The 15,509-nt window shown below is 41.3% G+C and overlaps 1 protein-coding gene across 3 annotated transcripts in view; it reads right to left on the reverse strand.

The window, feature by feature from the left end:
* Positions 1 to 12,208, reverse strand: part of FAM149A (family with sequence similarity 149 member A) — a 36,764-nt gene extending 24,556 nt beyond the window's left edge. The window contains exon 1 of one of the 3 annotated variants that reach the window (XR_012587125.1): positions 11,832 to 12,207. Coding sequence is in view for 2 of the 3 variants with exons in the window: in XM_074588238.1 (XP_074444339.1) it covers positions 11,832 to 12,049 (218 nt within the window). In the remaining variant the exon portion in view is untranslated. Of the gene's footprint in view, positions 1 to 11,831 lie in introns of all 3 variants that reach the window. The other 2 variants (XM_074588238.1, XM_074588236.1) reach the window with 2 other exon arrangements.
* Between the last annotated feature and the right edge of the window lie 3,301 nt (positions 12,209 to 15,509).

A 15,509-nucleotide genomic window follows, 5' to 3' on the forward strand; every position in this document is an offset into this window, starting at 1 on the left:
TCCACACTTCTGTGAGCGTCATGTCTGTAGCAATGAGAAAGCCTCATTGGGCAATTTGAGAGCCTCCTCCTCTCAAAACTAGCAAGTTTGACTTCATAATCTCTCTTCTGAGGGCAGGTAGTTATTCCCCCCCAACACATCCCAGCTGCCTTTTTTGAGATGTGAAACCAGAACTGCAGGCAGCACGCAAGATGTGGTACGCTGTGCTGAAACGGGGCTTTCCACTCTGGGCCTGGTGGGGAACAAGATTTTATTGCTTTTTCTGGATACCAGCGTCCACAGAGGCAATCGTCCACAGAACTAAAAGACACTGCCAAGATCTCAGTCTCGAGTCATAAAGGCCAGTTTTGAGGTCAGCATTATGTAAGGTGTGTTTTGATTATTATTCCCATAAATACATTATTTTCATTTATCCACGCTTAAGCTCCTCTCCCAGCTTTTCCCACATGCGCTCAGTGTAAAGACTGAGACCAAGAGTTAGATTTTGTGTAACCTTTTTGCGTTTGGAAGGCTTGTTTGTCATTGCAACTGCAAGAAACAAATCACAAAACCAACTGCATTACACTAACCCAAGCCCTTTCTTCCTCCCTTCCCACCCAGACAATGCTAATTTTATGGATAATTAATTGAGAAGGAGTATATTACTATTATTACTACTACTTTTACTTCCAGCACCCTAATTTGGAACTGGAGTGTTATAGAAGGAGATGCCTAAAGGCATTCAACCAGGTGAGTTTAGAAAAGTCAATAAACAGAGAAAAATACTAATGTTACTATCTATTATACATGCACGTGAGATCTCTCTAACAGATGAGTAAAAGTCCAGCCTGCTTAAATATTCCTTGGTAAAGTCTTACAGCCAACACAGTGCCCACCTTTTAGGAGTAGTTCCATGACACTGAACAGACCGCTCCTGGTCACTATCTTGTTTGCAGAGCAGAACACAGGAAATTCATTACAAAGGACATTGAGTTATTGTCACTACACAAAAGGGCCCTTCCACACGTCCCCCAGCTGCTTTCTGCAGCAATGATGAACAAAATTCCAGGCAGGCAATGCAGCATCGGAGCTGGATATTTATACCACAGAAAGTACAAAGGCCATAGGAAACACACACACTGTCTTCCCTCTACACTTCATTCTTAATGTCTTCATCAATGACAGACAGTGAGATGAGCAATACTGGCCAGGTTGCCCAGAGAGGTGGTAGATGCCCCATCCCTGGAAACCTTCAAGGTCAGGTTGGACGGGGCTCTGAGCAACCTGGTCTAGTTGAAGATGTCCCTGCTCATGGCAGCGTGGTTGGACTAGATGGTCTTTAAAGGTCCTTTCCAAACCAAACCATTCAGTGATTCTAGGTAAGGTAGCCATCTGTCCAACTTGGATGTAGTCAACCACGGTACATTCTCCCTGTACTGCTTGATAAGATAAGTTTATTTACTCATATTTTTCAAACAGACTCAGAGGACCTTTAAGAAGACAAGAGCACTTTCACTGTTTCATAACAACTTCAGTGACCACAAACTGCCAAGCATGACAGTCAGTACTGAACACCATTGGCAGTGTTCATTGACATACCCTATACCTATAGGTATGTACCCTATATATACCTATACCCTTGACATACCCTAGAGTCAGTGTATGTCAAGACTCTGCTGTAGCAACAGTGCTCAGGGCTGAGCATACTTACCTGTGGTTAATACAACAGCACCCAGCAGTCTGGACCTTTTAGATCCAGTGACTTTTGCAACTGTTAAAAACACTCCGTTTGGCTCAGCCTTTTATTACTTACTGCGACAATACGGAGGAAATCAAAGTAGATGACAACAATGCCTGTTCCTGCCTATAATCCCTATTCTTCAGCTTTCTCAAAGTTAAGACAATTGTGGCATATCTTGAAAAGTCATCTCTGGAATAGTTTAGCTGAGGTAACCCCAGTAGGTGCCCAGTAAATGAAGAAGAAACACAAGAAATTTAATATATCTTTCATCTAGCCTTCTGCAGAAAATTATTTTAAGATAGCTATCATATCCGCTTGGCCTGTTTGCTTAGAAATGACAAGGCTCAATGAGGGGGTAAAAAATCTGCCTTGGAAAGTGGTATAGCAAACATTTACCTTCTAAGCTTCCATCAATACAACATCTTTATTATTATTATTACTGAACAGCTTGACAGCTAGCAAAGATACACGCCAAAAAATTACAGCACATCTTTGTTGCTGAGTGTTACTCCAGACCCACAGATGATTTTAATTTTGTTCTCTTATCTATTAATGAGCATTGTCAACAGCATTTCAGTGCTTTCAGTCATCTTGCTCATTATTCAATGAAGTCTTGACTGCATCTGAAGCTTGAAAATACAAATCTTTATCAGAATTTTTCTACTGTTTGCATTTAATTATACCACCTGATTGGGCCCTTCCTTTTTCAGAAATGGCATTTACTGTCTTTGAATCTTCATATGTGTTACTGATGCTTTGATGATTAGGCTACCCTGGTAGCATTCATACAGTTGAACTGTTGATGAGTTTTCAGGTGACAATCTTTTTGATCTGACCAAATTAACATCATTTTCCACAATGTAAGTTTTCTTTATATGTAGCTAAAAACCTTTTCCTACATAATCATAAAAGCCACACTTGGTTCTAAAAGAAGATAACTTTGGAGTACGCTGCCTTCATCTCCAGAGAGGAGGTAATCTTGAAAGACTTTGCCAAAGGACTATCATCACTCCTCAGTGCAACGCAGCTGATCAATATCCATCCTCATTATCTCATGGTAACACTGCAACGACTATGGTCTAGGTAGGCAAATGGCCTCCAAGATGGCTATGATTTGATCTTATATCTCAGTTTGGGGGAACAACTGCATAATGTCTAGTCAAAAATACAACAAAAATATCTTGGCCAGCAGTATGTTGAGAGAAGGACCCACTGGAGCTCAGAACCACCACTCCTCTCTGCTGCCAGGTAGCAGCAGGTTCCCTCAGAACCTGAATCCCAGAGCACAGACGTTCCTCAGTGCCTCCTCCCATCTCCATCCGCACCTTGTTAGTCCCCTCTGGCAGCCTTCTGCACACAGCGTTCGCTAGCTGCACTTAAAATCACCTCTTCTATCCAAGACCGGCTTCTCCTCAGGGTTAAGGTGAGGAGCGAAGAAAAAAAAAAAGAAATAAGTGAACATAATTCTTTTTTAAACTACTGATATCACAGAGCAGCACACATATAGTATCCTCCTACATCTTCAGGGCCAGTCCTAAAGAGCTGGAGTAAGGGAAAAACAGGCCATAATTTTTAATATAATAAGTGTACATACGGCATCTAAGGTGGATATTTGTAATACATACACTTAAGCGGAACGCCTACTATTACGCATTTTCATATTGAATTGTGAAATAGATTTAAGGCTTTTGCAACCATGATCTGTGTTGAGTTCTGCTCCTATCTTTACACAACAGAGTGACAATAAACTGTTCCAATTTTAAAAATAGGCTTATTTGCATATAGTCATTTTATTCTTCTGGAATTTTGAATCCATTTCAAAATTATAAAGCCTTTAAGATTGCGTGAGCTTGCTGAGTAATATATATATATTTAAATCTATTTGTAATAATGGTTCATTGTGAAAATGTAAACACAAGTATAATACTTGGTTCTAGGAAACACAAACAATTTCTGAGAGCAAGATATGCATGTTAAGTACCTCTTCTATTTATAGAAGTAAATCTGACTTTTTCATATAAATTATGAATTAACATTAAGAAAAATACTCTCATCTTAATTAACTGCAATAATAAAGAATGCTAATTAGTGTCTTAGAGGAGGTGTTTTATTTCTTTGGATCTGATAGGAGGCATTTACTGCTGCAGGATCAAGTGTCTGTGAACACACAGGGAGGGAGCAGCACCCTGACAAAACACTTGGAAATGGTCCCCAAGGTTTTTCCTTTACATTGTTGTTCCAGATGTACATTTGGAAATTCAGTTAATGTCTTTTTGTAATAGACCTCTTTCATCAGCATAACGCCAAGGAGATCAGAACATTTTTTTCCACTCTGTTCAATAATCTCTGAAAAAAATCGGACATATAATAAATCATTCAGAACAGGTGCAGAACTTCTTCCTCTCTGAACACTTAATTTTTTTTTTTTTTTTTTTATTTTTTATTTTTTTTTTTTAAGTTCTTTGAAATGTTGTACGGCCACAGCCCTACAGTACAGACTGAAGCAATGCAAGTGTGGGGAGGCCTTAAGACCTTAGTCTGTATCTGCTCGGGTATACTAAGGTATACAGGTATTCTCCATCCTCTGGGACCACAGACACCCCTGGCTTGAGATGCCACGATGTCACACAATGTCTCTAAAAGCTTCTGTAGCCCAACAGACTTGAGGACCTGAAACTTCTCCTCTAACCTTGCTATAGTGTGGCTTGCATGGCGTTGGTTTGGAAGAAAGTCATGACTGAAAAACAAAGAAACAACCCTTCATCTATCCCACAACTTCAACCCCTTTCCTCCAAAAAAACCCAAGATTATAATGTATTTAAGGCTTGCTTTGCCTTTCATAGAAAAACAGCCTTTACGTTGAACTTTCCAGATTTCATGAAGTTTAACGATCACTTTACCCACCACATAAAGTAACATGATCAGTCTGTTTATAATATAAACAACTTCTATTTCAAGCAATGAAGTTGTTTAATAGTCTCTGTTTAAAATACCTTACAGAATTTTGCTGTGAGATCAAGACACTGCGTTATCACAGTAAGAAAGTTAATCACCACATCTAGTCTGCTCTTCACACGATGAAAACTGTACTTTGACTTTGGTTCACTTACACTACCTGGCAATGCTCAATACTCAATTTCATCTGCTAGATTGCCACTGACATCCAGTATCAAACATCAGCAAGTGCTCTAATACTCCAGTAAAAGATTACACGGCAGAAGCCTCTCCCTCCGATCCTGTAGCCATAAACAACAAAAATAACGATACAACTGAAATGCTGCCAGTACCGTGAACACATCTCTTCCAGTGCTTATCTCAAGTACTAATCAATCTTGCAATACGTTGCCAGAGCAGCATGTAAATATGTTAAAACAGAGGTATATCAGTCCAAACAGAGGAATTACACGCTACTGATGGACAGTGTTCAGTTAGGTCATCTCCTGCTGCATCCCTCATGCCCACTGCTGCTTTCCGATTATGAAGAAGAGCCATCCAGTCACTGTGTTAATCCTCTGTCCCTCGCTGGCTGCAGCCAAGGGGCCACCACATCACCCAGTGGGGAACCAGCTTTCACGTCCCATTAGCTCCTATGAACCAAACAAACGTGCACAGCAGCGTTCCAGCTGGGTGTCCAGGTCCAGGCATTTCTTTTTAACACAGGAAGAAAAAAAAATAAATAATGTACACTATGACGTACGCTTTAATTTCAGGTTATAGAAAGATAATAAAGAAACCAAAATTAAATGGCATTGGAACAGGCTGCCCAGGGAAGTGGCGGAGTCACCATCCCTGGAGGTATTTAAAACACATATAGATGTGGCACTGAGGGACATGGTTTAGTGAGGGCAGTGCTAGGTTAACGGTTGGACTTGATGATCTTAAAGGTCTCTTCCAACCAAAATGATTCTATAAATTCAAGGGTTGAACAACGCATTAAAACCTCTAGTAACTGCGGAGATAAGAGGATTTTTTTTTTTAGACAGTGGAGAGAAAGACAGTAAACAATCTACATGGAATCTACATGGCCAAGAGAGGATGTATTTTGAAGACTATTAGGAGTTCAGCACACCTAATCAGGAGTGGGAAGACTCAGGATATAAAAAAAATAAATCACTCATTCAAAAAGTGTTGTGAAAGACAACGAGCAGGAGGAAGAGCGGGAATAACATGAAAAGAAGAGAAAAACAATGGAGAGAACACAAAAGCCACTAGAAATAGGTTGTAAAACAGAAAGCAAGACAGAAGGTTTGGGTTCCTTGTGTCATGTTTTAGTTCTTCCATATTAAGTCACATATCCTTATAACCCACAATAAACAATGCATAGGGATGTGCATTTTGATGTAGAGAAGTTCCCAATATGCTCTTTGTAAAGAGCTGGAACACAGTCATGTGATGTTTTTTGTCAGAGCTAGGTTGGTGGTTGGACTAGATGATCTGAAAGGTCCCTTCCAATCTAGGCAAATCTATGATTAAAAATATTAAAATAGGGAAGCAGTATGACTTCGGGCGATCAGTGACATTAAGTATTTTATTGGAACATGTCTTTCTTTGTAAATATATGTTGAACTCTGAACATGCATTCTCTAAAACCACACACATGGCTTGCTTGTTCCCCGTCTCAGCAGCTGTGCGTTATCTCATGTTTTACCTCTGCACTGCCTTGGTAGTTGGGACACATTTTGGTGGGTAACAAATACAGGTTATTGTAGCCATGCTGATGATTTAAGACAGAACTTGTTGAACCTTGACATATGTAACTCGGTATTTTTGACTGAGTAAAATCGTGAAACACTTTTGTATGTCCTTCTGTTTTATTTACCAACAAACAGTTATTTGGCAGCCTTTCAGCTGAATGCTGTGTGTGGTTTGGCCTCACCTGAAGATTTCTCTCTGGGTGAAAATGCTGTAAGAATATTCTCGGGGACTGCTAAATTGTCTCATTGCAACATCACTCATGCCAGTGTTCAGAATATACTATTTCGGATTTATTCCTTACAGTTTATAGAATAAAAGAATTTACCAAAAAATTACAAACTCTCTGAATGGAGTATAAAGTATGCATATCTATATATATATACACACATAAATACACACATATATATACACTTTTTTTTTTCCCAAAAATGCTAAAAATCTTTACACTTAGTTCCAGAGCTTTTTAAGAACTATTTGGAATGTGCTTTTGTAAAAAATACAGGAGTAAGAGGGAAAAAAAAAAAAGAGGTTTTTTAGCAATTTCTTCCTGTGTTGGTTACTTAAGACTTCCCCTTCAGAGGAAATTATCTGGTAAAATAATCTTGTGCCTGCTTCTATACACTACACAGATGTTTTTTCAGGTGAAGGTGTCAAAAAGAGCACAGAACTTCTGTCAACAGTTAGAGAAGTCTGACTCATTCAATCCCAAATTCAGTATTTTTTGAAGACAAGAAATCTCCAATTCCTTTAGAACTTCACCAAGCTGACAGGAGTGATTTCACCACTGAAAAGACCATAAACATCCAACGAACTACTGCAGGATCCAAGACTCTTCTATCTTATCAGAAATATTGGGAAAAAAAAATAGTAATATTAATCTGGTGCCACTACGGGCCAAAGCTAAACTAAGTATAACCCCAAAAACAATTGCACAACAAACTCTACACTGACGAGCAATAAAAAAGCATTATAGGCATTACAAAGTAGAATGCATTTCTAGCTCCCCAATTCACAAGATTTTAGAAGAATTCACAACCACAGTTCCTCTCCTCCCTTCCACGGCCAACGCTGGTGATCCCTCTGCTCACCGAGCGCTGGATCAGAAATTAAATGCCTGGTTGTAAACATACCACCTTGGTTTCTATGACCAACAGACTAATATTAAAGGTACACAAGAATAAATTCTTAGCATCTGAAAACACTTTGAGGAAAATTGGTATTCTTTGGTTTTAGGGGGGTTTTTGACATTTATTCTCTGGATAATTAGCTACTTGATGGAAACTTCGTAAGACTTTATCAAAAACCTAATGTTACATATAATATTATAAAATGTTGGGAATAATTTTTAGTTCCATCCACATAGAGGAATATTGACTTCCGTAGTACTATGTAAACTTAAAATTTACCTCTAAGCTCTTTTACACTTATTTGCAACGACAAAAAAAAAATAGACCATGGCAAACCACCCCATTACTACATTTACTCTTTTAGATCAGAACAACAATGGAAACGAGCAGCTAAGTAACACTGCAGTGCTCTATCCAGGTTAGTATGCATTACAGCGTGAAAGAGATCTATTGCTTTTAGTGGTTAAAACAGGAGGCAAGGAATCTGATTTTCCACCCTCTTCTGCAGCTCATCAAGTTACTTACATCCACATTTTCAAAGTTAATCATTTTGAAGGCCAAAGCTTGAGCTACTGAGAAATAAAAAGACGACAGTGACATTTTTACATCGCAGATAAAGCCCTCCTTCTCTTCCCAAGTTCACAAACACGTTTTCTGTGCGTTAGAGCTATCCTGAAAATGGGGAGCAGCGCAATTAATTTTGACAAAATAACTTAAGCCTTGCCCAACTTACCTTTAGATCAGCTAAGGGCTGTTACCTCCTCTAGTTACTGCAACATGTTAGGACAGCAATAATAAAGTTTCCTAAAAAAAGGAATCCATGTATCTTAGTGTCACTGGCGTATTGTGGTAAGTGTAGCATAAGGCACCTTCAATTTGATCAGAAGGACATGAAATCACTACAAAAAAAACCAGTAAATGTAAAATCTTACAAAGTACTACTATAGTTTAGCCCTATATAGTATTAAGACCAGTTGTTGGTAGTTGCAGAGCTCAGCAAATTCAGAGTACATGGGAAAGACAGGAAGAAATCAGTGCCAAATTTTCACTGTTTTGTGCTCTTGGTGTATTTTGATTGCTATCAACTTGTCAGCACCAAAGAAAAAGAATAGTAAGACATAAAATGGATCCTTTAATTTGTTAATCAGTTACTCCTTGTTAAATTGCTATTAATGAAAGTACCCTGGCCATTGACAATGTCTTCCAAAGCATTTCAAACAGCAATAAAACTTAGGCCAGAGGAACTTAATTTGGATAAGCAAAAGCTTCCTATGTGTAACTGTCAACAATATAATACCATATTCTGTAATTCACAAATTCAAATCTGAACTCTAGGCAAGGAATACTAAAGTTTTCAATATTTAATTGAGATGCTTCTTCTAAAAGCTTAAGTGAAACCATCTAATTAAAAAATGCTAATGTGGAGGTATAGACTTTCCTTGTCAAAGTGATGTATCTTATTCCTCCTTCTACATCTTTCTGGTTTGGTTTTGGTTTTTTTGAAGACAGACAATACCGTATCAGAATAAGCTTGGCCGCTATGAATAAAATATTTGAAATGCCTCCATGCATACAAAAGTATAACAGTTAGGGGATAATTAGGGGATATCAGAAGTGTTTCAATAGCAAGCTGAAACAAGCATTTTGCTGTACCCAACCAGTTTTAATGTAATAGGGTTTATTCTTCATCCCAATATAACCAATTAGTTTGTCTTAAGAGTGAATTTCATCTTGTATTTTTTTTTTAACAATAAAAGTCACCGGTCCTTCAACAAGAATACCAGCTCATACAGCATTATACTTGGCTTTATTTTTAATAGTAAAAAAAAGAAACAACTCATGGGAAATGATAGGCAAGTAACACTGATTTGGTTCTGGTATTGTTTATATAAAGCATCAAATACCTTCTAAATAGGACTCTGACAATACACTTCAAACCAGATTAACCTTCCTAATCCAGAAAGGCTAATATTTTACACAGATGCAGAAAAAGTTCAAGCCTGAAAGAGCTTACAGTTTATTCTGAAACAAAACCAAATGCATTAGATGGGAATAGGGGGAAATAAAAGAAGCACAACAGGGACGGTTTGCGTTCCTAGTTGTATTATTGTCACAGTGTTACATAGCTTAGTGATCTGGCAATTGTAATATTTCAATTCATTTACTATTTGCTAAAATAAATTTATAGATATCTAGATAAAAGTATGTATTTACAAATATGTACTGTCAACACTTATCCAGGGAAAAAAAAAAACCAACCTAAAGCACCTTTACATGTTGTGACATTGTGACTGGCAGTTACGGTTCAGAAAGCAATCCTGGAGTCATCATGGACTCAACATATAGTGACAACCAAAGCCACCAACAGAACACTGGTCCACATCAGGAACAATCCCCAGACAGAAATGAAAAACATCATCCAGCTGCTGTGGCAAACCTTACTGTGTCCGCAAACAGAATACCGTGCACAGGTCTTGTCCCTGCATCTCAAGAAAGACATACTGGAATAAAAGCTGGGCTACAAACATGCTTAAGGGAATAGAGCCACCTTCAGAAGGAAGGCTAAAAAGGCTGGGACCCTTGGACACGGCTAAGGGATGATGTGCTCAAGGTTTACAAAAACATAGAAGAGGTAGATGAATTAGAAAACGAATGAATGATTACTATACCTTGCAACACAAGAACTAAAAACACTCCTTGAAATCAGCAGATCAGTTTAAACAGGCATAAAAGAAAAACTTTTTTTTTTCCCCAAAACGGAGCAGGCAGTGACTTTCAAGACATTGCTGCTACTAAAGCTTACAGAAGCAAACTCTTCTAGCACATTCAAAAACAGATCGGCCACATTCACAGACATCAGGCTGGTAAACTGATTCCAAAATAGGTGCCTGCCTTCTAATATAAGGACTCTAATGACTGTGGACCCTGGGAAATAAGCACAATTTCTCTGCCAGGGAAGAGCTAGAGACTAATTCAGAAAGCCAGAGGACTATCATTTAAATATTATGCTACATGGAAGCCAAACTAAAAGTATAGGTTCTGAAATCCATCTGAAAGTTTAACAGAGTACTAAAGAGATTTCCGTCCTGAAGAGTTAAAAACCTAACTTTCTAAAATATGTTCATTTCTACTAACACCTGAGAAAATATTAATGTTATTTCTGATTATCAGTAATATCAAAGATTACCACGATTTAGTACTATAGAGGCAGCAATTATAGATGCTCATATAATAGATACAGTAGCCTTTTTTTTTTGTAAGAGTACAAAATACCAATAGAGTAATACAACTATTACTGACTTTAGGAAGGTATTCTGCTTTAAATATGGTAAGAAACCACTTTCTGCTTTACTACACCTTTACTTTAGCAAAATACCACCAACTGAACCCCACAGCACACACACTTCACAGCTCCCTTTTCTCTTCAACAAAACCTCAACATTTTCAAGGTGTCACTTGAAAATTAAACACGGAAGCACCCAAATGACATTTCATACCCATTATCAATGCTTTAGAGAAGGCGGGGGGGACCCCACAGGAGAAGGGGGGAACCCCAAAGGGGAGGGAGGGGACCTGGACCTCAAAGGGGACAGGGGAAGACCCCAGAGAAGGGGTGGGAACTCCACAGGATGGCGGGGGGGGACTCCTGAAGGAGAAGGGGGGACACCAAAGGGGAGGGGAACTCCACAGGATGGAGGGAGAGACCGCTCCACAGGATGGGGAGGGACCCCCAAAGGAGAAGAAGGGGACCCCAAAGGCGAGGGGGTAAAACCCCAAAGGAGGGGGGGAACTCCACAGGATGGGGGGGACCCCCACAGGAGAAGGGGGAAACCCCACAAAGGTGGGGGAGGCCTCAAAGGAGGGGGGTAACTTCACAGGATGGGGGGGACCCCCAAAAGAGAAGGGGAGAAACCCCAGAGAAGACAGGGGGAACCCCACAGGAGACGAGGGGGGGAGACCACTCCACAGGATGGGGAGGGAGGGGACCCCAAAGGGGAGGGGGGATCTCCACAGGATGGGGGGGACCCTCAAAGGAGAGGGGGGAAACCCCACAAGGGTGGGGGAGACCTCACAGGAGGGCGGGACCCCATAGCACGGGGATGGAGGGAGGACCTCAATGGAGCAGGGGGGAACTCCACAAGATGGGGGTGACTCCCAGAAGGAGAGGGGGGGACCCCACAAGAGGGGGTGAAAACCCCGAAGAGGAGAAGGGAGAAACCCACAGGAGAGGGAGGGGACCCCCCCAGGAGAGGGGAACAGCCCCCCCAGCTCTGGGGCCGCGCACTCACGCCGGACACTGCGGGCTGCCGGCCGCCTCCTCGCCGCCCCTCGCCGCCGCCGCCTCCTCGCCGATGCCGGGCAGGGCGAGCAGCCGGGCCTTGGCCCCCGCCCGCCCCCCGGGCTCTCTGCCCGCCGTCGCCGGGCGCGGGGGCCGCAGGCCGGGAGGGCCGGGGCCGCGGCGGAGGTTAGGCAGGAGGGCGGCGGGGTCCAGCCCCGCCAGCCTCATGGCGGGACCCCCTGCCCGCCGCCGCCGGCCCGGCCGGGGCTGCCCGCCGCCTCCCGCCCGGTTGCCAGGCGAAACAAACCCGCCCTGGGCGGGGAGCAAAGGGGCCGGCGGGCCGCTATCGGCCTGCGCGCCCCGGAGGCCTTGGGGAAGCGCGAGGCCTGTGCTTTTCCCTTTAATTAAAACCACACCTAATATTAAAGGGCTGGAGCCAACTCCATCTGCCAGGGCCCAGCTTCACACCTCTCCTTTGGGTGGTGCACGCATTTCTGCACGGAAAGGGTTGAACAGACCCAACCCAGTACACCTTTTTATACCATCGAATGATAGACCGGTTTGGGTTGGAAGGAACCTTAAAGATCATCCAGTTCCAACCCCCTGCCCTGGGCAGGGACACCTCCCACCAGACCAGGTTGCTCCAAACCCCGTCCAGCCTGGCCTTGAACCCCTCCAGGGATGGGGCAGCCACAGCTCCTCTGGGCAACCTGGGCCAGGGGCTCACCACCCTCACAACAAAGAATTTCTTCCTAATATCTCATCTAAATCTCCCCTCTTTCAGTTTAAAACCATTCCCCCTCGTCCCATGGCTCCCCTCCCTGATCCAGAGTCCCTCCCCAGCTTTCCTGGAGCCCCTTTAGGGACTGGAAGGGGCTCTAAGGTCTCCCCGGAGCCTTCTCTTCTCCAGGCTGAACCCCCCCAGCTCTCTCAGCCTGTCCTCACAGCAGAGGGGCTCCAGCCCTCCCAGCATCTTCGTGGCCTCCTCTGGCCCGGCTCCAACACATCCATGTCCTTATGTTCTTGCCAGCATCAGTTTGGATGCTGTAATGGTTGCTATTATGGACAGGGCAAACGTTTTCTGAACTCAGAATATGGCAAGTAGCATGGCCCTTGGCAGCATCCAAAAGTACAGCCCAGGCTGGAAGATAGTACAGTTCCTTTATACGCATGAGCCCAGGATCATACATTAAGTTGATAGTGCAACTAGTTGCTTGAAGCTGGCAGGCGCTAGTGGATGACAACCAAGGGTACAAGGTGGGGAATTTTATCCCTGCCTTTTCTTCCCAGCACATCAAGGATTGCAATGAGCCGGCAGAGTGGAGCACAGGTGACATCAAGTAGAGGACTGAGATTTGAAATTGGGATATTCTGGGCCTTTTTTCTTACAAACTGAAATAAATGTGTGCTGACCAAACCTTACGGAATAGGCCCACATAAACCTAACAGCAGCACGACCTGCATTTATTCCCCAGGACGCCAAAAAGCCTTGACTGAACTACAGTGAAAGTGGCATCATTGAGCACGTTGGTGTGTAGTATATTTATCTCAGCAGCAGCCCTGAAGCAACCCTGCATGAAGACCTGGAATAGAACCTCTGATGAACATCACTGTCTGTAACCTGTTCATTACTCCCCGTCATTCAAGAACCACAGAAACAGTCAGGTTCCACCCCAAAGCTACCGACTGGAGCATAACTACAAGTTTGGAACTATTTTTCATTTATTTGGTATCCAACTCCTCAGTAAATCAGCATAATATAGTCTGATGCTACCCACTGCAAAGAAACTACCCAGCTCTGATTTGGACTGTTAATCCTGAAAACACTTAGAACGCTTTGCCATGGTAAGCCCATTTATTTACTCTCCATAATATTGTCAAACAGATGTACAGGAGCAGAGAAGTAGTAGGTAAATCCCAGGCAAACAGAGAAAATTTACAAGAAAATTTTATGTCAAGTATAATTGATGATTAGCGTTGGCCCCGTGCTTATTGCTTTTGCGCTTTTTTTTTTCCTCAACGTTAGTCTAATTCTCATTGTGAGCCTTTATAATGTCGTTTTCTGTTGTAAATTATTTTAATCTGAATCTGTTTAGACTGCATCATCACGTTTTTGTCATTTAAAATGATTTTCACTCATCAGCAAGTACTTCTAGTTTGTATTCTTAGCTGTTTTACAAAACTAAGCATCCATAGCACATTTTCTCAAGGTTCTGAGATCGATTTTGGGGCCGCTTGTAGTAATAAGAAAAATCTTTATAGAATTTAGACACGCTGTCATTTGTCAGGGTTTAAGGGCCAGAAAAGACCATTTGATCATGTAGTCTGACCTCTTGTATCACATTTCACCTCGGCATTTCTCCATGCATTCTCTGCATCTCTATGTCATTTTTAATATCCATGTGAACTGCTAACAGTTTCTAAGCAATTTATATTGCTGCGGAATGAGAAATTCTGCTACCATGTGTCATTACAAATTCAGGAAACATAGAAACCCTTTCTCATGGTAGTCTTTAAATAAGAGAAAGACGGATTGACATGGTGCATACCTGGCACCCCATCCTTGCTGACTTGCCTCCTCAACTTTCATGGCCTAAGCATGAAGAGAGAATTTGTCACTTGGCCTGAAAAGGTCAGAAAGATGAGATGAAAGCATCACAATGGGGATAATCCTATTACTGTAATTAGGGAATCATCATCTATCACTTCAGCTGTAAACAAAGGCTTTTTTGTTTTCACTCAGGACTTCCCGAGCAAGTGAAGACAGTCCCCTTCACTCTTGGGTGCATGCAAAATCTATTCCATTAATTATTTTACTCATTTATGTTTTGTGTCATCATGGGACATACAAACCTATTAAAACCCAACGTTTTTCATCTATGCATGTAACAAATCATGAGAAAAGCTGCTTAAAATGTTAAGTATTGAACTATCTGAAAGCTGTTTTCTAAAGCAGTAAAGCAATATTCTTGGAGTAATGGTAGCATTAAAATTGATGAGGGAAATGCCAGGGGGGAAAAAACAATTTAAAAATATTCCTGAGCTATTGAAGGATCACACACCTACTAAAAATTGACAGTTTTATGAGGTCCTTAGAACAGCAATTAAATATTAAGAAAGACATATAAGTGTCTGTCTAGTGTTTAATTTACAATAAATTGTGCTCAAACACTCCATAAAATTGCAACCAGTCTCAAACATTATAAACATCTTTTCAGAGCACACTTTGCTCGTTCTCAGCTCTCTCCAGATCAAGCTACTAGCCCACGTTTGAACCCTAATGCTCTGGCAATTGCCAACTAGCCCACATTTCTGTAAACTATGTTAAGGAAAAAACAAACTAGATTAATATATAAGAAATTAAACTACAGAATTCTTTCTGATTTCTTTACAATTATTTTTTTTCACTATCAAAGGCAAAACTATATACAGTCACACAGAAGGAAAAAAAATATGAAATTAATCTACTTTTGAAGTTTTTTCCTCCCACTCTAGCTGTACCTGTAGTCACAGTCATATTTATGATATGGTCTAAAACTATTTCTTTTGGGGGGTTAATTTTTCTTTTTGTTGTTTCACCAGTAACAAATTCTTCAGTGATGAAATTACAGTAGCACCACCTCCCCCACAAAGTTGTCTTCTGGTTACGCTACAGAAATATCTATGCCTTTACTCATTTTATGCAGGT

The sequence above is a fragment of the Larus michahellis genome, chromosome 5 (assembly GCF_964199755.1).
Source record: "Larus michahellis chromosome 5, bLarMic1.1, whole genome shotgun sequence".
Taxonomy (NCBI): domain Eukaryota; kingdom Metazoa; phylum Chordata; class Aves; order Charadriiformes; family Laridae; genus Larus; species Larus michahellis.